Genomic DNA, 21,221 nt, shown 5'->3' with positions numbered 1-21,221 from the left:
AGCCCCCCTTAAGATAGAGAAAAAAAAAACAAACCAGGGAGGTGGTGGAGTCACCATCACTGGAGGTGTTTAGGAAGAGACTGGATGAGGCACTTGGTGCCATGGTTTAGTTGCTTAGATGGTGTTGGGTGATAGGTTGGACTCAATGATCTCAAAGGTCTTTTCCAACCTGGTTAATTCTATTCTATTCACTAATTTACTGGCAGGGACACCTTTCACTAGCACAGGTTGCTCAAGGTCTCACCCAACCTGAACACCTCCAGGGAGGAGACATCCCAACCTTCCTGGGCAGCCTATTCTGGTGGCTCACCACCCACACTGTCAAGAATTTATTCTTACTCTCCAATCAAAATCTGCCCTCCTCAAGCTTCAATCCATTCCCTCTCATCTTTCATCATTGGAATGTGCTGCCCAGGGAGGTGGTGGAGTCACCATCCCTGGAGGTGTTCAAGAGGAGATTGGACGTGGCACTTGGTGCCATGGGTTAGTCATGAGGTCTGTGGTGACAGGCTGGACTTGATGATCTTTGAGGTCTCTTCCAACCTTCGTGATACTGTGATCTTATCACTGCAAGCCCTTGTAAAAAGCCTCTTCCTTGCATTGTTGTAGGCCCCCTTCAGGACATGGATGTGCTTCCTCTCCCTCCCTTCATCCTACTCAACAGGATACTGCACTGCATAAAGTTATCATACCAAGACTGACAGTGCTGTGGATCATCTCTGCTCAAAACTATTCTTTTTCCATGTGGGATCTTGGTCTCTCCAACTTCACAGATGGGACACTCTTCTGGAGTGACACAATCCAGGGACAGCTCATCGAGTATTTTCCCTGTTTCAAAAGAGCACAGCGATATAAAGATGCCAGTTTTCATCCACTGCAAAGCTAATCACTGCACTTACAAAAGGAAAAATGAAACAGAGCAACAACAACACAAACCCAAACACACCCCAGAACAACATGACAAAGCTTCTGAGCTGGGCTCATATGTTCTGAATGCTGGGCTTGTGTTATGGCCACTGCCAGCCTGACACAGGGAAGCATTGCCTTCTTTCATAAGCACTTTGGTTTAGATGTTGGAAGCACTTAACCCAGCACTGAAGATGACAGGAGAAAATGGCATTTTCATTTTCCAATGGGTATAATTTCTTTCTCCCAATATCCTCTACTTGTCTCTGATCATAGATGCCAGGGCACAGCACACCACTCTGCCCTTTAGAAGTTAGTTATTCATCAGAGTTTTTACTCCACTGTTGAACTTTGCTCCTATCTTCAGAGAATCATAGAATCAATAAGGTTGGAAAAGACCTCAAGGATCATCAAATCCAACCTGTCACCCAACACCTCATGACTACTAAACCATGGCACCAAGTGCCACATCCAGTCGCCTCTTGAACGCCTCCAGGGATGGTGACTCCACCACCTCCCTGGGCAGCACATTCCAATGGCTAACAACTCTCTCTGGGAAGAACTTTCTCCTCACCTCCAGCCTAAACTTCCCCTGGTGCAGCTTGAGACTGTGTCCTCTTGTTCTGGTGCTGGTTGCCTGGGAGAAGAGACCAACCCCCACCTGGCTATGACCTCCCTTCAGGTAGTTGTAGAGAGCAAGAAGGTCTCCCCTGAGCCTCCTCTTCTCCAGGCTAAGCAACCCCAGCTCCCTCAGCCTTTCCTCACAGGGCTGTGCTCGAGGCCTCTCCCCAGCTTTGTTGCCCTTCTCTGGACACATTCAAGCCTTCTTAAATTGAGGGGGCTTTTCTTATCACCCCATTCCCATGCATTTCATCTTCTTCTAGGCAGTACTTCATGCCTTTCACACTCTGTGATCTTTTGAAAAACTTAAACTTTCCTCTTTATGCAGTAAGAAAGAGGTGGAAGCTTGTTAAACAAGTACCTGCTACTTCTGTCTTTTGCAGGATCCAGCCTTATCAATCCACAAGAACAATGCAGTAAGAGGTGAAAGCTTGAAAGAGGAAAAAGCTTGAAGTCCTTCAGCACAAGGGTAGTAAGACTCTGGAGCAGGTTGCCCAGGAAGCCAGTGGATTCCTGGATTCCTCCTCCCTGGGGGTGTTCAAGGTCAGGTTGGATGCAGCCTGGAGCAGTTGAGTCTCATTGAGAGGCATCTGTGCCCATGGTGGGGAGGTTGGCATAGATCTTTAAGGTCCCTTCCAACCTATCCAACCTAGGTCATTCTAGGATTCTATGATTTCTGGAGTATAAGGCCTCTTTTCATGCAATAAAATCAGAATGGTTTGAGTTGGAAGGGACCTCCAAAGGTCATCTAGTCCAAACCCCATGCAGTCAGCAGGGACATTTTCCACTAGAGCAGGTTGCTTAGAGTCTTGTCAAGCCTGACCTTGAATATCTCCAGGAGTGGAGCTTTGACTACCTCCCTGGGCAACCTGTTGCAGTGTTCCACCACTCTCATGCTAAAGAACTTGTTCCTAACATCCAATCTAAATCTGCTCTTCTCTTGTTTCAAACCATTGTCCCTTGTCCTGTCACTGCAGGCCTTTGCAAGCAGTCCCTCTGCAGTCTCCTTGGAGCCCCTTTCAGGAACTGGCAGGCTGCTATTAGGTCTCCCTAAAGCCTTCTCTTCTCCAGGCCAAACAACTCCAGCTCCCTCAGCCTGGCCTCATAGGCAGAGCTACTTCAGCCCTCTGATCATTTTCATGGCTCTCCTCTGGCCCTGCTCCATCAGGTCCATGTCCTTCATGTGTTGAGGGCTCCAGAGCTGGATGCAGCACTGCAGATGAGGTCTCACCACAGCAAAGTGGCAGAATCCCCTCTCTTGGCCTTCTGGGCCACATTGCTTTTGATGCAGCCTAGGATTCAACTGCATCAAAAGCAGTGTGGCCAGCAGATGGAGGGAGGTGATTCTGCCACTTTGCTCTGGTGAGACCTCACCTGGAGCAGCAGGCGATGTAGTAGAGGAAAAAATTATTTTACAGCAAAACCTACAAGTACCAGGAGGAGATCAAAACAATAATAACTAAAAGAAGCAAGCAAGCAAACAAACAAACAAACAAAAACCACAACAAAAACCCCAAACCCAGAAACCCCCTGAAATCACCTGCTTGGAGCAAAAGGTGGCCTTACCTGCAGGACAATGTACGTGGCATCCTTCCACACACCGCAGAGGGCACTCCAAAGGCTGTGGGTGCTGGCACGTCGTGGGACAAGCAGGTCCACAGCTGTTATACCTCCATTCACACTGATAATCTAACTCCTGCTTATTCAGGTCCTGACAGCTTTGTGCTAGACAGTGAAGAAAATCAGAGGTGAAAACCAATTTCTAAGCAGAGTGGGTGCCTCTCAGAGCTATGACACTGAACTTGTTATAAAGTGGAGCACATATGCACAGGTAAAGAATAGAATAGAGTAGAATAGGATAGAGTAGAGTAGAGTAGAATAGGATAGAGTAGAGTAGGATAGGATAGGATAGGATAGGATAGGATAGGATAGGATAGGATAGGATAGGATAGGATAGGATAGGATAGGATAGGATAGGATAGGATAGGATAGAATAGAATAGGATAGAATAGAATAGGATAGAATAGGATAGAATAGAATAGAATAGAATAGAATAGAATAGAATAGAATAGAATAGAATAGAATAGAATAGAGTTGAATTGAATTGAATTGAATTGAATTGAATTGAATTGAATTGAATTGAATTGAATGAGTAGAGTGGAGTGGACTAGACTGGATTAGACCAGACCAGGTTGGAAAAGGCCCCATCCCTGGAGATATTCAAGGTGAGGCTCAACAAGGCTCTAAGCATCCTGATCTAGTGGAGGATGCCCTGCTGACTTAAGAGGGGGTTGGATAGAAAGAATGGAATGGAATGGAATGGAATGGAATGGAATGGAATGGAATGGAATAGAATAGAATAGAATAGAATAGAATAGAATAGAATAGAATAGAACTAACCAGGTTGGAAAAGACCTTTGAGATCATCGAGTCCAACCTATCATCCAACACCATTTAATCAACTAAACCATGGCACCAAGTGCCTCATCCAGTCTATTCCTAAGCACCTCCAGGGATGGTGACTCCACCACCTCCCTGGGCAGCCAATTCCAATGGGCAATCTCTCTTTCTATCTATAGAAATAGATATATATAATCTTTTTTATCTGCTTTTGGTTTTTAAATGCCCCCGGCCTAGGCCACTTCTTGACATTTACATTTCTCACATAATGAAACTTATTTTGCAGGAGAAGAGCTGAAGTCTGAGCCAACAGCTCCCTGATTACAAACCCTGAGCCTTTCCACTCAATTCCTCCCCCTCCCTCCCCTACTTACGGCACAGAGTTGCTGATCTCCAGTGGACAGCAACCCCTTTCTGTGCACACACGTGTGCATAGGCTGCTATGGCATCACAGAAGCAAGCACAGTCCCCAATAGATTCACAAGCACAGGTGTCATACATGCAAATATCTATGTAGGGCTCAGGATTTACCTGCAAAAGAGAAATATATGGTCCAGGTCACTCATGGAATCATAGCATTCATGGAATCAACCATGTTGGAAAACACCTCAGAGATCATGAAGTCCAGCCTATTACCCAATACCTAATACCTCCTGACAACTAAACCATGGCTTCCAGTGCTACATCCAATCCTTTTATGAACACCACCAAATACAGTGACTTCACCACCTCCCTGGGCAGCACATTCCAATGGCCAATTAGTCTTTCTGGGAAGAACTTTCTCCTCACCTCCAGCCTAAACCTCTCCTGGTGCAGCTTGAGACTGTGTCCTCTTGTTCTGGTGCTGGTTGCCTGGGAGGAAAGACCAGCCCCCACCTCCTTTCAGGAAGTTGTAGAGAGCAATAAGGTCTCCCTTGAGCCTCCTCTTCTCCAGCATTGTGATCTTTAAGACCAAGTCTTAAAGGTCTCCAATGTCTGGTGCTCAACCATGTCTCTTGCAACCACATCTCTGCATCTTTTAAATCCCTCCAGGGATGGGGATTCAATCAATGATTCCCTTCATCTCCTTCTTGCAGACATATTTACTGTTCAGATGATTAGACCCTTCCATGTGCCAAGGCTTGAGGTACCACATAAATCAGTGCAGATCTTTTTGTTGACAGCAGCAAGGAGTCCATTCTCAATGCTGCTATATACACTGAAGTTTATTGTCCCTTAATATTCCCCACATGGGAATAGGTTTGTATTTTCTAGGGCCCTGTCCTTATACCTTCTTGTCCAGTGGCTTGGGTGGAATTCACTCTGAATGACATTACCTGAAGCTCAGGTCCTCTCCTCATGAAGTTCTTGACTTCCTGAGTCAGTCTCTAGAGTTCAGAGTGAAGCTTCCTTCACACAAAAGTCATTCTATACCTTACCACCCCATAAAAGTTGTTCTATAACTTACTACCCCACAAGTTATTCTGTAAGTTACTGCCAGGTGCTATCCTGCATTTTCCCATGAAGCACCAGCCACAGGACAAGCTGAGAGGGGAAAATGAGACTTACTCAGCTTCCTCCAAGCCCTGTGTGCTATTAGCATGACCACGCTTTTCCCCTCAGCTGTAATCAGTGGCACCAGGGATCAGGCAGAACTGGAGAAGGGGAAGCACAAGACAATACTCACAAGTTTTGTGCATTCTTCAAAGAGCTCCCCAGCCAAAATGTTGCATGAGGTTTCTACCATCATCTGCTTCACTACATTCCCATCACACAGTGGAGACGTCAAGGTCTGTTGCTGGTTGGGCTTAATATTTCAAGGGACAAGCAGACATCACATTAGCCTTGCATTCAGGACCTCAGGACTCTTGAAACCAAAGTAAGAGACTCACTAGCCCTAGACAGTTTTCATTACAAAGGAAACAGTTTCCCTGAGTGCAGTTACATGCCAGGCATAGATCCTGCCATGGCAGAACAGAATAGGGCAGGTCACCTCCTACATATTCCCCAGCTCATAGAATTGTTAGGGTTGGAAGGGACCTCAAAGATCATCTAATTACAACCCCCCTGTCCTCTTGTTCTGGCACTGGTTGCCTGGGAGAAGAGACCAACCGCCACTTGGCTACAACCTCCCTTCAGGGAGTTGTAGAGAGCAAGAAGGTCTCTTCTGAGCCTCCTCTTCTCCAGGCTAAGCAACCCCAGCTCCCTCAGCCTCTCCTCACAGGGCTGTGCTCCAAACCCCTCCCCAGCTTTGTTGCCCTTCTCTGGACACCTTCCAGCAACTCAACATCTTTCCTAAACTGAGGGTCCCAGAACTGGACACAGGACTCAAGGTGTGGCCTAACCAGTGCAGAGTCCAGGGCAGGATGACTTCCCTGCTCCTGCTGGCCACACTGTTCCTGATGCAGGCCAGGATGCCATTGGCCTTCTTGGCCACCTGGGCACACTGCTGGCTCATGTTCAGCCTACTATCAACCAGTCCCCCTGGTCCCTTTCTGCCTGGTTGCTCTCCAGCCACTCTGCCCCCAGCCTGTAGCACTGCATGGGGTTGCTTTGGCCAATGTGTAGAACAAACACCAAAACAAGTTTGGCTTCAAGTTGTTTCCTCAAAGAAATATTTTTGGCCATAATTATTTTCCAGCTGGAGACATTTCTGTTATTTCATTTCATCCTTTTCAAACCCTGCATTTGGAATTAAGAAAGCAAATAAATCCTGATGTAGCCTAGCTGGTAGCCTGTGAATTCACCCAACCTCAGGCACCAGGGGAACAAAATCACACTTTCTGATGGTAAGTTCCTCAAAATTCAAAAGCAGAGTCTTCCCTCTTGCTTTTGATTCTGTTCAGGCCTCTCCAAGCTGGAAAGAATACCTGAATGCTCTTTAAAAACAAGATCAAGAAGCACATAGAAAGAAACCACCCTGCACAATCAGTTGCTCATTAACAGTCCACCCAGGCTAAGATCTGAAATCTGGATAGGAACACACAACATTTTTATCTGAACTCCCCCTGTCTGAAAATCACAGCTTTGGGGGGGTGGGGGGTTGGTTTGGTTTGTGTGTGTGTTGAGTTAAGCTCTAAAATGATATTTCCAGTCACACCTGGATTTCAAGCATCTGGGCTGGCAAGCTCTGTGCACAGCCTCTACAGCACAGATTGGCTGTTTTGTAATTCATCCAAAGCCCAGAGGCCTTCAATAAGCTAATTGATCTTTTATCACATTTTCCAGAATGAATATGAGTTGGTAAAAAAAAAACAAGACATGGGGGAAGGAATTCCTTTCTATTTGCTTCTCATCCTTTCAAATCTCCCTGCCTGCTCTTGAGTGATGCTGTAAAGCCCCCTCCTCCCCCCCTCCCCATTAATTAGTTTTCACAGTTCATTCACCATCACCTTTTCAACATCAGCACAGTATGGATTAACTTTCCAAGAATTCCCAAAGTCAACTGGATCTACTTCAAGGTGTTCATTGCTGCTGGTCAAATCATTGTTTTGGATTCCATCAAAATTTCCACACAGACCACACACTTGATCCTTGCAGGGAAAGAAACACAAAATGCATCAATCTTCCATCTGTGGGCTGCCTTAGGGCTTTGTGAAGAAGACTTTGTAGCCTGATGCTTCAGTGGCCTGAAGTTTGAAAACTGAATTATCTCTGGCCTTGCCAAATTCACTAAAATGAACAGTCTGTCACAGAGAAAGTTAAGCTCCTGTTCCAAATCTCCTTAGCTGAAAGTAGGACTATACCTGTCTCACAGAATTGTCAGGGTTGGAAGGGACCTCCAGGACCATCAAGTTCCAACCCCCCTGCCATGGGCAAGGACACCTCACACTAGATCAGGTTGCCCAGAGCCACATCCAGCCTGGCCTTACAAACCTCCAGGGATGAGGCTTCTACCACCTCCCTGGGCAGCCTGTGCCAGTGTCTCACCACCCTCATGGGGAAGAACTTCTTCCTAACATCCAATCTGAATCTTCCCTCTTCCAGCTTGGATCCATTTCCCCTATTCCTATCACTACCCAACACCCTAAAAAGTCCCTCCCCAGCTTTCTTGTAGGCTCCCTTCAGATACTGGAAGGCCACAATAAGGTCACCTCTTCTCCAGACTGAACAACCCCAACTCTCTCAGTCTGTCCTCGTAGGAGAAGTGCTGGAGCCCTCTGATCATCCTTGTGGTCCTTCTCTGGACACAGACTAGGAAGTGAGACAACAAGGCTGATCATTGGTGCCTGTTGGCTCTGTTTGGAGTCTGTCCCTACAATCCCATCACTACTAAACCTGACTCCTTATACTGCTCTTATTGAATACAGAAGGAATCAGCCAAGGCTTAGTTATTCTGAGGCACCACAGCAGTCATCCTTTCTGTCATAGCTCCTCTCCAATGACCCAGAATCTACACCTTGAAGCTGAACTACCAGGAAAGTAAGCAGCCCTTTGAGTATTACCAAAACATCATTTCATTTTCAAGCAAGCCCCTAATGCTCCATGGAGATCTAGCAGCATGTTTGCATAAAGAACATTCCCCAGAGACAGGCTAAGTGCATTCTATAGAGACAAAGAGAAGTAAAGCATAAAAAACCCCAATCACCTACTTTGAAATTGCCTTTTAAGATAACTGAGACTCCCATGGCCAGGTCCCAGGTCACACTGATGCTTTTGCCCAGTAAAATCATGTAGTAACGGCCAGACCTCATCACTTCTATATCATTGCCATCCTTAGGAGGTACTTTGATGTTCACCTGGGCAAGAAACAGCATAGGGTGCAAGTGAGTGTATCTCTAAGTACAAATTCACACAGGTACAGCTTCACACAGGTCACTTTCCCAGTGGGACACAAAATGGGCTGATGAGGGCTGATAAGGAGCACAGGGTGTAGCAAATTGACTACAGGTTTAGTGTTTGATTGGTGGTTTAGTGTGTTACTATGCTTTGGTTTTCACACAGAATCACACAGACTGTTAAGGGTTGGAAGGGACCTCAAAAGATCATCCAGTCCAACGCCCCTGCCAGAGCAGGATCAGCTAGAGCAGGTCACAAAGGAGCACATCCAGGCAGGTCTTGAATATCTCCAGAGAGGGAGACTCCACAATCCCCCCTTGGGCAGCCTGTTCCAGTGCTCTGTCACCCTCACACTGATGTTTCCTCCCATTTCCATGGAACTTCCTATGCCTCAGATTCCATCCAGTCCCCCTTGTGCTGTCATTGGGCATCACCCAGCAGAGCCTGGCTCCATCCTCTTGGCACTCACCCTGCACATCTTTATAAACATGAATGAGGTCACCCCTCAGGCTCCAGTGCTCCAAGCTAAAGATCCTCAGCTCCCTCAGACTCTCCTCATAAGGAAGATGTTCCACTCCCTTCATCATTGTTGTGACTCTGCACTGGGCTCTCTCAACCAGTTCCCTGAGGTCATTCTTGAAGTGAGGGGCCCAGAACTGGACACAATATTCCAGATGTGGCCTCAGCAGGGCAGAGTAGAGGGGCAGGAGAACCTCTCTTTACCTACTGACCACAGCCCTTGTAATCCATCCCAGAATGGCATTGACTTTCTTGGCCACAAGAGCACATTGCTGGCTCAGGGTCAACCTTCCATCCACTAGGACCCCCAGGTTCTTTTCCCCTTCACTGCTCTCCAATAGGTCAGTCCCCAACCTATACTGCTCCATGGGGTTGTTCTTCCCCAGGTGCAAGACTCTACCCTTGCCCTTGTTGAATTTCATTCCATTTCTCCCAGCCTGTCTAGGTCTCCCTGAATGGCAGCACAACCCTCCAAGCACTGCTGGTTGGGAAACTAACAATCCTCAGTTCTTGAGGCAGGTAGCCACAGAAAGGGCTAGCTAGGCTTAAGTGTGATGTGTACTGGGAGAACCACATGCCATCAGGGGACTTTGAAGGACCACCTTCCTGATTCTGAAGTCAGGAAGGACCAAAGGGAAAAATTCTGAGCCATTCCTTTTGGTGTCGCTTCCTTTTTCCATCACTTTCACTTCTCCAGCTTGCCTCTTCCCATCTGGCTGCAAATTCACTGCCTGCAGCTACTGAAAACTTAAGAGATTAATTTAAACTGCTTTCCTTCACACCCTAATCTCCTTTCAACAATAATTCCAACAGGATTACTAGCTACTTTTGGAGAGAAAAATCTGGCTTGGCTGTTAATTCAGGCACCATTAATGCATGCACTGAAAGCTGCTTAATTGTGAATGAGGCAGATGAAAGCTTTCCATCAGTACAAGGAGTGAAGGGGGAAAGAGGAGGCCATAAACCAATCACTTACTCCCTAGTTTGAGGGCAAAATATTTCTTTATCCCTATTATTCAGTTAAAGCTTAGCACCATAATTCAATTCCCTCCATCTCTGGGTCATTACCAGGAACTTCCATCCCAGGAGAAGACAGCTCACATCCTCCAAGGATCTCCTAAAGTTGGCCTTCAAGGTCTTTTAGTAAGAATGTTAAGATCCCAGAGGTCACTTCCAACCCCTAAAATCCTTTAATCCTTACACTTAATCTTGCTTAAAATTGATTCAGACCTCCCAAGTTTAGAATCATAGAATGGTTTGTGTTGGATGGGATCTCCAAAGGTCATCTAGGCCAACCCCCATGCAGTCAGCAGGGGCATCTTCAAATAGATCAGGTTGCTCAGAGTCTTGTCAAGCCTCACCTTGAATATCTCCAGGGATGGGGCCTCAACTACCTCCCTGGGAAACCTGTTGCAGGGTTCCACCACTCTCATGCTAAACAATTTGTTCCTCACATCCAATCTCAATCTGCTCTCCTCTCATTTCAAACCATTGTCCCTCATCCTGTCACTGCAGGCCTTTGCAAACAGTCCCTCTGCAGCCTTCTTGGAGCCCCCTGCAGCTGCCGGAAGGCTGCTCTTAGGTCTGCCTGGAAACTTCTCTTCTCTAGGCTGAACAACTCCAGCTCTCTCAGCCTGCCCTCACAGCACAGGCTGAACAACTCCAGCTCCCTCAGCCTGCCCTCATAGCACAGCAGTTCCAACCCACTGCTCATTTTCATGGCCCTCCTCTGGACCCGCTCCATCAAGTCAACATCCTCTCTGTATTGATGGCTCAAGAGCTGAATGCAGCACTGCAGAAGGGGTCTCACCATAGCAAAGTGGCAGAATCCCCTCTCCATTTCTGCTGTTTAGAAAGGGCATTCCTCACGGGAGCCTGAACTGAACAGCATTCCTAACAGAGATACAATTGGTGGCATCAAGCAGAAACACCGAAAGGACATGGTACATCTGGGAGCACCAATGGGCAATCATAATCCTGCTAATCTCTCCATTTCATCATCTGATTGTCAGGATCCGTGGAGCATGAGGGTCATTCATGCCTCATCCCATTAAACAACTTGAGATTCTTTGCACCAATGAAAGGAGAGCAAGAGAGCAGAAGCATACGTACGTTTCCATTGAACAGCTCTGTTTCCCCACCTCCATACAGAAGGAGAACCCTTTTGGTGCACTTCTCCCCTGTGAAGCCACAGCCTTCATTTGAGATGAGTATCCTGAATGTTCCAGAGTTATCCTTGCAGAAATCCTATCAGAAGGAAATAAATGAATGACTCATTAGTGTGGAACATCTGAAGCACACACACAGAGCAGGGGAGAAAAAGGAAGGCTCAAATCATAGAATCATAGAATCAACCAGGTTAGAAAAGACCTCAGAGATCATCAAGTCCATGAGCCAGCAGTGTGCCCAGGTGGCCAAGAAGGCCAATGGCATCCTGGCCTGCATCACAAACAGTATGGCCAGGAGGAGCAGGGAGGTCATTCTGCCCCTGTGCTCAGCACTGGTTAGGCCACACCTTGAGTCCTGTGTCCAGTTCTGGGTCACTCAGTTTAGGAAAGATGTTGAGTTGCTGGAAGGTGTCCAGAGAAGGGCAACAAAGCTGGGGAGGGGTTTGGAGCACAGCCCTGTGAGGAGAGGCTGAGGGAGCTGGGGTTGCTTAGCCTGGAGAAGAGGAGGCTCAGGGGAGACCTTATTGCTGTCTACAGCTACCTGAAGGGAGGTGGTAACCAGGTGGGGGTTGGTCTCTTCTCCCAGGCAACCAGCACCAGAACAAGAGGACACAGTCTCAAGCTGTGCCACGGGAGGTTTAGGCTAAATGTTAGGAAGAAGATCTTCATAGAAAGAGAGATTGGCCATTGGAATGTGCTGCCCAGGGAGGTGGTGGAGTCACCATCACTGGAGGTGTTTAAAAGGAGACTGGCTAGGGCATTTGGAGCCATGGTTTATTTGATTAGATGGTGTTGGGTGGTAGGTTGGACTTGATGATCTCTGAGGTCTTTTCCAACCTGGTTAATTCTATTCTATTCTATCCTATCACCTAATACCTCATGACAGCCAAACCATGGCTTCAAGTGCCACGTCCAATCCTTGTACCCCATGTAATCTCTGGCCAGAAGGACACATGGTTCATTAGATCCATAGAATGGTTTGGATTGGAAGTGACCTTAAAAGTCACCTAGCCTCAACACCCCCAGCCATGGGCAGGGACACCTTCCACCAGAGCAGGTTGCTCAGGACCTCATCCAGCCTTGCCCTGAACACCTCCAGGGCATCCACAGCCTCCCTGAGCAACCCGTTCCAGTGCCTCACCACCCTCACTCTCAAGAATTTCTTCCTAGTCTCCAGTCTCATCCTATCCTCATTCCTTCTCATCCTATCACTACAGGCCCTTGTAAAAAGTCCCTTCCTGGCTATCTTCCAGGCTCCCCTCAGGTACTGGTAGACTGCTCTATGGTTTCACTGGAGCCTTCTCTTTTCCAAACTGAACAAGCCCAACTCTCTCAGCCTGCCCTTGTAGGAGAGGTGCTCCAGCCCTGTTCTCTGCCATTCTTATTGCTGTAGCAATTAAGAATAATTTCTCCAAGTGCTGGGCTGCTTTGCCAGTATAAAACACCTTCAATTAACTCAGGACACATTTGATGTATTCTTACCTGGACTAACACATACTGACAGTTTCCTGCAAACTTGTATTTCAGCCCATCAAAGGTGACATAGTGAGCAGTGCCAATCACTGTACAGGTTCCATCACATTCATTCTGGGTGCAGTTCCACTTTCTGCCATGACACACACTGCAACAGAGACAATGAGTTAGTGACAGTTATCATTTATTCAAGATCACAGAATCACAGAGTCACCAAGGTTGGAAGAGACCTCAAAGATCATCGAGTCCAACCTGTCAGCACAGACCTCATGACTAAACCATGGCACCAAGTGCCACGTCCAATCCCCTCTTGAACACCTCCAGGGATGGCGACTCCACCACCTCCCTGGGCAGCACATTCCAATGGCTAACAGCTCTCTCTGTGAAGAACATTCTCCTCACCTAAACAAAGCAAAAGAGAAATGTTTCTGCCTCCAGTTTCTACACTCTCCAGAAGACACACCAGTGGTGGCAAGCTATTATTTTGCCTTTTTCCTAGGTCTGGACCAGGGAATATCCAACTGCAGACTAAACATCAGCATTGTGCCTCCCGTGTGTCTAAACCCAGCCATCAGCTGCAGCTCTGTGAAGAATCTCTGCAGTTTTCTGGGATGCTGTCCATCCAGTAAGCCCTAATAGTGGCCTTCCAGTAGCTGAAGGGGGCTCCAGGAAGGCTGCAGAGGGATTGTTTACAGAGACCTGCAGTGATAGGACAAGGGGCAATGGTTTGAAATGAGAGAAGAGCAGCTTTAGATTGGATGTGAGGAACAACTTGTTTAGCATGAGGGCGGTGGGACACTGCAACAGGTTGCCCAGGGAGGTGGTTGAGGCCCCGTGCCTGGAGATACTCAGTCAGGCTGGATAAGACTCCTGAACAACCTGTTCTAGTGGAGGATGTCCCTGCTGACTGCAGGGGGATTGGACTGGATGAACTTTGGAAAAAGAGACAAATAAAAACCAAAGTCAATGAAGAATAAAATAATCTCACTCTTTTCTTTGTGCTTAATCTGGGGGAATTAAAATATCATGTGACAGCATACAGGCTGGGGACGGAGTGGCTGAGAGCTGCCAAACGGAAAGGGACCTGGGGGTGCTGATTGACAGCCACCTAAACATGAGCCAGCAGTGTGCCCAGGAGGCCAAGAAGGCCAATGGCATCCTGGCCTGCATTAGGAATAGTGTGGCCAGCAGGAACAGGGAAGTCATTGTGCTCCTTGAGGGGCACACCTTGAGTCCTGTGTCCAGTTCTGGGCCCCTCAGTTTAAGAAGGACATTGAGACTCTAGAACGTGTCCAGAGAAGGGCAAGGAGGCTGGGGAGAGGCCTTGAGCACAGCCCTGTGAGGAGAGGCTGAGGGAGCTGGGCTTGCTTAGCCTGGAGAAGAGGAGGCTCAGGGGTGACCTTCTTGCTGTCTACAACTACCTGAAAGGAGGTTGTAGCTGGATGGGGATTGGTCTCTTCTCCCAGGCAACCAGCACCTGAACAAGAGGACACAGTCTCAAGCTGTGCCAGAGGAAGTTTAGCCTGGAGGTGAGGAGAAAGTTCTTCACAGAGAGAGTTGTTAGCCATTGGAATGTGCTGCCCAGGGAGGTGGTGGAGTCACCATCCCTGGAGGTGTTCAAGAGGGGATTGGATGTGGCACTTGGTGCCATGGTTTAGTCATGAGGTCTATGGTGACAGGTTGGACTCAGTGATCTTTGAGGTCTCTTCCAACCGTGGTGATTCTGTGATTCTGTGTGATTCTGTGATCTAAAAATCTAATTTAATAGTAACAGCAATTTAATAATCAATTAAACAGCCTCTTGCTTAAGGTTGGGGAAACATTTATCTGCTCAATACTGTATGAATGCAGGTGGAGACCCTCACTTGCCCCATGGATTTTTCCAATCAAGCTCTTTAAGGACAGGGAAAGGGGAAGCCTGTCCCTGCTTTACAGATGTCAAACTCGGGGATGAAAAAACCTGAAGCATTTTCCCAAGATCAAATTGCTTAAGCAAAGAAAAATTGAGTACTGAACTGAGTTCTCTAGTAATGCCTGGAGAATACATCTTATGAAGAGTGACTGAAGGAGCTGGGGATGGTTAGATTGGAGGAGGCTGAGGGGAGACCTCATTGCTCTCTACAACTACCTGAAAGGACATTGAGGAGAGGTTGGTGCTGGTCTCTTCTCACAGGTAATTAGTGATAGAACAAGAGGGAATGGCCTCAAGCTGCCACTGGGTAGGTTTAGACTGGACATTAGGAAATTTTTTTTCACAGCAAGAGGGGTCAGGCATTGGAATGTGCTGCCCAGGCAGGTGGCTGAGTCCCCAAGCCTGGATGTGTTTCAAGGTGGTTTGGATGTGGTGCCTGGGGCTATGGTTTAGGGGTGAACCTTGTAGAGTAGGTTCTTGGTTGGTCTTGGTGATCCTGAGGGTCTTTTCAACCTGAGTGTTTCTGCGATGTCTGTGAATGCTTTAACCCAAGCACAAGGGTTGTTTAATCCTGATCACAAATAACATTGTGCAATACCTTTTGTTCAAAGAATGACATTCCAGGAACAGGAACCCTGCTGCACCCTCTTGCTATGAAATCTCTGCTACCAGGCAGAGCAAGACGCAAGATCTGCTCTCCATGTGCATGGGCAGATCGTGCAGTCCATTGTACAACAAAATTCATATTAGCAAATTTCTGCCTTGAACTGCTTTGTAAATGTTATTGCAAAATTTTCACTGAGCTCTACAATGAAATCCCAGCAGGGAGCAGAACAAAAGCTTTGCCACTGGCTTCGACTCGGAGACATTCCGTTGTTCCTGAATTAGAGCCTCCCACATGCAAAGCTGCATGCAAATGCCAAATCTGACACCTCTGCCTCATATATTGAGTTTGCAGGTGTTCACATCTGGCTAAGAACAAGTGAGAATGAGAACTCCTGCAACAGCAGTGCAAAAAAGCTAAGAGAAAGCACAAAAGAAAGGGAAGATTTGCCCCCCCCCCCCCCCAAAAAAAAAAAAAGCAGGCTTTCCAGTCTTGATAGGATAGGATAGGATAGGATAGGATAGGATAGGATAGGATAGGATAGGATAGGATAGACCAGACCAGGTTGGAAGAGACCTTCAAGATCATCGCGTCCAACCCATCACCCAATCCAACACCACCTAATCAACTAAACTATGGGACCAATCACCCCATCAAGTCTCCTCCTGAACACCTCCAATGATGGTGACTCCACCACATCCCTGGGCAGCACATTCTAAGGGCAATCACTCTCTCTGTGCAGAACTTCTTCCTAACAGCCAGCCTAAACCTCCCCTGGTGCAGCCTGAGACTGTGTCCTCTTGTTCTGGTGCTGGTTGCCTGGGAGAAGAGACCAACCTCTGCCTATCTACAACCTCCTTTCAGGTAGTTGCAGACAGCAATAAGGTCACCCCTAAGTCTCCTCTTCTCCAGGCTGAGCAACCCCAGCTCCCTCAGCCTCTCCTCATAGGGCTTGTGCTCCAAACCCCTCACCAACTTTGTTGCCCTTCTCTGGACACCTTCCAGTGAGTCAACATCCTTCCTAAACTGAGGGGCCCAGAACTGGACACAGGACTCAAGGTGCGGCCTAACCAGTGCTGAGTACAGGGCACAATGACTTCCCTGCTCCTGCTGGCCACACTGTTCCTGATACAGGCCAGGATGCCATTGGCCTTCTTTGCCACCTGGGCACACTGTAGGCTCATGTTCAGCCTACCATCGACCAGTACCCCCAGGTCCCTTTCCACCTTTCTGCTCTCCAGCCACTCTGACCCCAGCCTGTAGCACTACATGGGGTTGCTGTGGCCAATGTGCAGAACCCGGCACTTGGATGTGTTCAATCTCATGCCCTTGGACTCTGCCCATCTGCCCAGCCTGTCGAGGTCCCTCTGCAGAGCCTCTCTACCCTCCAGCAGATCAACTCCTGCCCCCAGCTTGGTGTCATCTGCAAATTTACTGATGATGGACACAATATCCTCATCCAGATCATGAATAAAGATGTTAAAGAGCATGGGGCCCAGCACTGATCCCTGGGGCACACCACTGGTGACTGGCTGCCAGCTGGATGTGGCACCATTCACCACCACTCTCTGGGCTCGGCCCTCCAGCCAGTTCCTAACCCATCGCAGTGTGCTCCCATCCAAGCCATGGGCTGACAGCTTGGCCAGGAGTTTGCTGTGGGGAACGGTGTCAAAGGCCTTGCTGAGGTCCAGGTAGACTACATCCACAGGCCTCCCCACATCCACCAGGTGGGTCACCTGATCATAGAAGGAGATCAGGTTGGTCAGGCAGGACCTGCCCTTCCTAAACCCATGCTTGGCCATTCCTTCTCAAAGCAGCAGGAATTTCCAGCATCACTTTCTAAGAGGCATTGGTCTTGACTTGTGTTGAGAATTGGCCTGAAACTTTTCAGTCTGATGTTCAAAAGAGCCCCAGTGACATCAAGGGATCTGAATTCCAATTTTATTGGCATATTTAAGAAAAATGCCTAAAATTAAAATATGAATAATAACAACTTAATAATAACTTCCAACAATGAGACAAAAAGCCATGATTGCTAACATTTTGGGGCTGGACTAGATGGCCATTGGAGGTCCCTTTCAACCCAGATCATTCTATGATTTAGACTACCTGCAACTACCTGAAAGGAGGTTGTAGCCAGGTTGGGGTTGATCTCTTCTCCCAGGCAACCAGCACCAGAACAAGAGGACACAGTCTCAAGCTGTGCCAGGGGAAGTTTAGGCTGGAGGTGAGGAGAAAGTTCTTCCCAGAAAGAGTAATTGGCCATTGAAATGTGCTGCCCAGGGAGGTGGTGGAGTCACCATCCCTGGAGGTGTTCAAAAGGACATTGGATGTGGCACTTGGAGCCATGGCTTAGTTGTCTTGAGGTGTTAGGTATTAGGTGATAGGTTGGACTTGATGATCTCTGAGGCCTTTTCCAACCTGGTTGATTCTATGATTCTATGATTTGCTTGATTGTGATACTGAAGAAAATGTTATGTATTGGAGGGCATCTCACTTAGAAGGGCATTGCCAGAAACAAAAGGGTGGTTACAAGAATGAAGCAATGTGGTTACGACTGGTAAGACTTCTCTTGGAGTGCTGCATCCAGCTCTGGACCCCTCAACACAGGAAGGACATGGACCTGATGGAGCAGGGCCAGAGGAGGGCCATGAAAATGATCAGGGGGCTGGAGCAGCTCTGCTATGAGGACAGGCTGAGGGAGCTGGGGTTGTTCAGCCTGGAGAAGAGAAGGATCCAGGCAGACTTAAGAGCAGCCTTCCAGTAGCTGAAGGAGGCTCCAAGAAGGCTGCAGAGGGACTGTTTGCAAAGGCCTGCAGTGACAGGATGAGTGACAATGGTTTGGAATGTGAGAAGAGCAGCTTTAGATTGGATGTTAGGAACAAGTTCTTTAGCATGAAGGTGTGGAACGCTGCAACAGGTTTCCCAGGGAGGTAGCTGAGGCTCCATCCCTGGAGATATTCAAGGTGAGGCTCTGAGCAACCTGCTCTAATGGAGGATGTCCCTGCTCAGTGCAAGTGGGTTAGACTGGATGACCTTTGGAGGTCCCTTCCAACTCACACCATCCTATAATTCTGTGCTCCTGGAGGTGCCACAGATCTGGGTAGGCACTTTTCAGTACAAGAGATACTGAAGTCCAAGTTCAAAGTGAAGGGTTTCCATGCTGCCAGTGGCTGTATGTGCTACACCTTGCACTGATGGATCTCTGCAGGAACGAGTCACCATTCCCTCCACGAGCACACAGGGAAAGCAGAGCACCTCCAGTGCAGCAAGTTCCCTAATACCTTACTCAAGGCTATACTGAGGGCTTACACCAATGTAAATCTCACAGCCCAGCACTTTCTCTTTGTGATGGATTGAAATTTCCCCCCCAACACTACCACACTCTTGAGCCTACAAGATTCCTTTTTAAGAACCAAATGTTCATGTGTTACAAGATCAAGGAACAAATCCACTACACAGTGTCTACAGAGGTTCTGTAAAGACACACAGCTGTTGGATGGACTCCAATGGAAGGCCACAAAGATGACTCAAGGGGTGGAACAACTCTGCTGTGAGGATAGACTGGGGGAGATGGGGGTGTTCAGCCTAGAGAAGAGAAGACCCTGTGGGGGACCTTAGAGCTGCCTTCCAATACCTGAAGGGATCCTACAGGAAGGCTGCAGAGGGATTTTTCATCAGGGTCTCTAGAGACAGGACAAGTGGGAGTGGTTTGAAGCTGACAGAGAGCAGGGTCAAGCTGGATCTTAGGAAGAAGTTCTTCAGTATGAGGGTGGTGAGACTCTAGAATAGGCTGCCCAGGGAGGCTGTGGCTGCCTCCTCCCTGGGGATGCTGAAGCCTTGAGCAGCCAAGCCTGGTAGAGAGGTGTCCCTGCCCACAGTGGAGAGTTTGGAGCAGATGATCTCTGAGATGCCTTCCATCCTAAGCCATTCTGTGACAGACTATTTGTAAGGTATAGCTTGCAGCATGCTGTGCCTTATACAGATGCAAAAGGACTAGACTGCTCTCTGCAACCTCTGCATTGCTACTCTGCAAAACTTCATACAGAAGAGAGCAAACAATATTTGGCTTTATTAGCAATAATTTAGGTACCCTAGAGGGGGAAAAAACACACCATAAACACACAAGCAAACAACAGAAAAAGTTCCATTGGCTCACCAGGTGTTGCAGTCTTTAGTCACTGTTTCTCCCTTGGCATACTCTCTCCCATTGTGGAAGCACGGGCACCTCTCAGGAGCAACACACTTGTTTTCATGGCGTACCTAAGCAAAACACAGTTGGTCAGCATGCACTCCAGTGTGTCCCTTGGGGGTGCTGGTGGATGAGAAGCTCAACATGAGCCAGCAGTGTGACCTTGCAGCCCAGAAAGCCAATCCCATCCTGGGCTGCATCAAGAGAAGCATAGCCAGCAGGGCGAGGGAGGTGATTCTCCCCTTCTACTCCACTCTGGTGAGACCCCACCTGGAGTACTGCATCCAGTCCTAGAGCCCCTGTGACAGAAAGGATCTGGACATGCTGGAATGTGTCCAGAAAAGGGCCACGAGGATGATCAGAGGGCTGAAGATCCTCTCCAGTGAGGACAGACTGAGGGAGCTGGGGCTGTTCAGCCTGGAGAAGAGAAGGCTCCAAGGAGACCTTCTTGTGGCCTTGCAGTATCTGAAGGAGGCCTGCAAGAAAGCTGGGGAGGGACTTTTTAGGGTGTCAGGAAGTGATAGGACTAGGGAGAAATGAAAAAAAACCACAAAATCCTGGTCTATTCTATTCTATTCTATTCTATTCTATTTCCTGTGTCCACCTACAGAGCTGGACACTCAGGACACCGGAGGTGTAACCTACGTGGCAGCAGCAGGAGGCACCCAGCCTAAACTGCCACAAACCTGTTCCTAACATCCAATCTAACAGCAGTTCACCAATGAAATTAGATTGTAAAAGAATGTCACGATGAGAAAGTGCAATTTGACAGAAATCAAAGATGCAGGGAAGAGGAAACAGAGCAGCCTAAATATGGAGAGCAGGTGAACAGCACGTGCTTCTCACAGCCACACCAAAACCAGGAAACCAGCCAGATGCAGGGCTGCAAACTGAAATGCAAGCCCTGAGGAAGAAATGGGGGAGCCACAGACTCAGAACAGCCCAAGTGCAAATGCAGATTCTCTTGCCACAGACAACAGCTCCCCAGAATCCTTCATCCTGTAAACTTCATAGAAAGAGAGGCTGGCCATTGGAATGTGCTGCCCAGGGAGGTGGTGGAGTCACCATCACTGGAGGTGTTTAGGAAGAGACTGGATGGGGTGCTTGGTGCCATGGTTTAGTTGCTTAGATGGTGTTGGGTGATAGGTTGGACTCAATGATCTCAAAGGTCTCTTCCAACCTGGTTAATTCTATTCTATTCTATTCTATTCTATTCTACTCTACTCTACTCTACTCTACTCTTGCCTCTGAAAATCGCAGTAGTCACTCATTCTCTGCCAAATCCCTGTTTATTCATCTCCCCTATTCAAACAGAAGGTAAGATAAATATCAATCCACTTAAGACATGATTCCACTCTCTATTGCTTGGAAATAGATCAATATGGTCCATCTAGTTTTTTTTCTCTCTCAGTTTTCCCTACTGATCATAGAATCCTAGAATGGCTCTGATTGGAAGGGACCTTAAAGATCATCTACTCCAACCTCCCTGCCATGGGCAGTGATTTCTCTCATCTAGACTCAGCTGCTCAAGGCCTCATCCAACCTGGCCTTGAATGTCTCCAGGGAGGAGGCAGCCACAGCCTCCCTTGGTAGCCTGTTCCAGAGTCTCACCACCCTCATACTGAAGAACTTCTTCCTAAGCTCCAGTCTAACCCTGCTCTCCCTCAG

At 47.9% G+C, this 21,221-nt stretch overlaps 1 protein-coding gene across 1 annotated transcript in view; it reads right to left on the bottom strand.

The window, feature by feature from the left end:
• Positions 1 to 21,221, bottom strand: part of VWF (von Willebrand factor) — a 161,496-nt gene that overhangs the window by 75,544 nt on the left and 64,731 nt on the right. Inside the window, exons 17-26 of the mRNA XM_054177869.1 lie at positions 20,400 to 20,457; positions 19,521 to 19,624; positions 12,855 to 12,993; positions 11,317 to 11,451; positions 8,499 to 8,645; positions 7,299 to 7,439; positions 5,594 to 5,713; positions 4,302 to 4,458; positions 3,094 to 3,252; positions 693 to 828 (exon numbers count right to left, since the gene is read on the bottom strand). Of these exons, the coding sequence (XP_054033844.1) occupies positions 693 to 828; positions 3,094 to 3,252; positions 4,302 to 4,458; positions 5,594 to 5,713; positions 7,299 to 7,439; positions 8,499 to 8,645; positions 11,317 to 11,451; positions 12,855 to 12,993; positions 19,521 to 19,624; positions 20,400 to 20,457 (1,296 nt within the window). The remainder of the gene's footprint in view (positions 1 to 692; positions 829 to 3,093; positions 3,253 to 4,301; positions 4,459 to 5,593; positions 5,714 to 7,298; positions 7,440 to 8,498; positions 8,646 to 11,316; positions 11,452 to 12,854; positions 12,994 to 19,520; positions 19,625 to 20,399; positions 20,458 to 21,221) is intronic.

Source organism: Dryobates pubescens, chromosome Z (genome assembly GCF_014839835.1).
Source record: "Dryobates pubescens isolate bDryPub1 chromosome Z, bDryPub1.pri, whole genome shotgun sequence".
NCBI classification, from domain to species: domain Eukaryota; kingdom Metazoa; phylum Chordata; class Aves; order Piciformes; family Picidae; genus Dryobates; species Dryobates pubescens.
The sequence above is the reverse complement of the archived record's forward strand: the minus strand, read 5'-3'. Positions and strand labels throughout refer to the sequence as shown.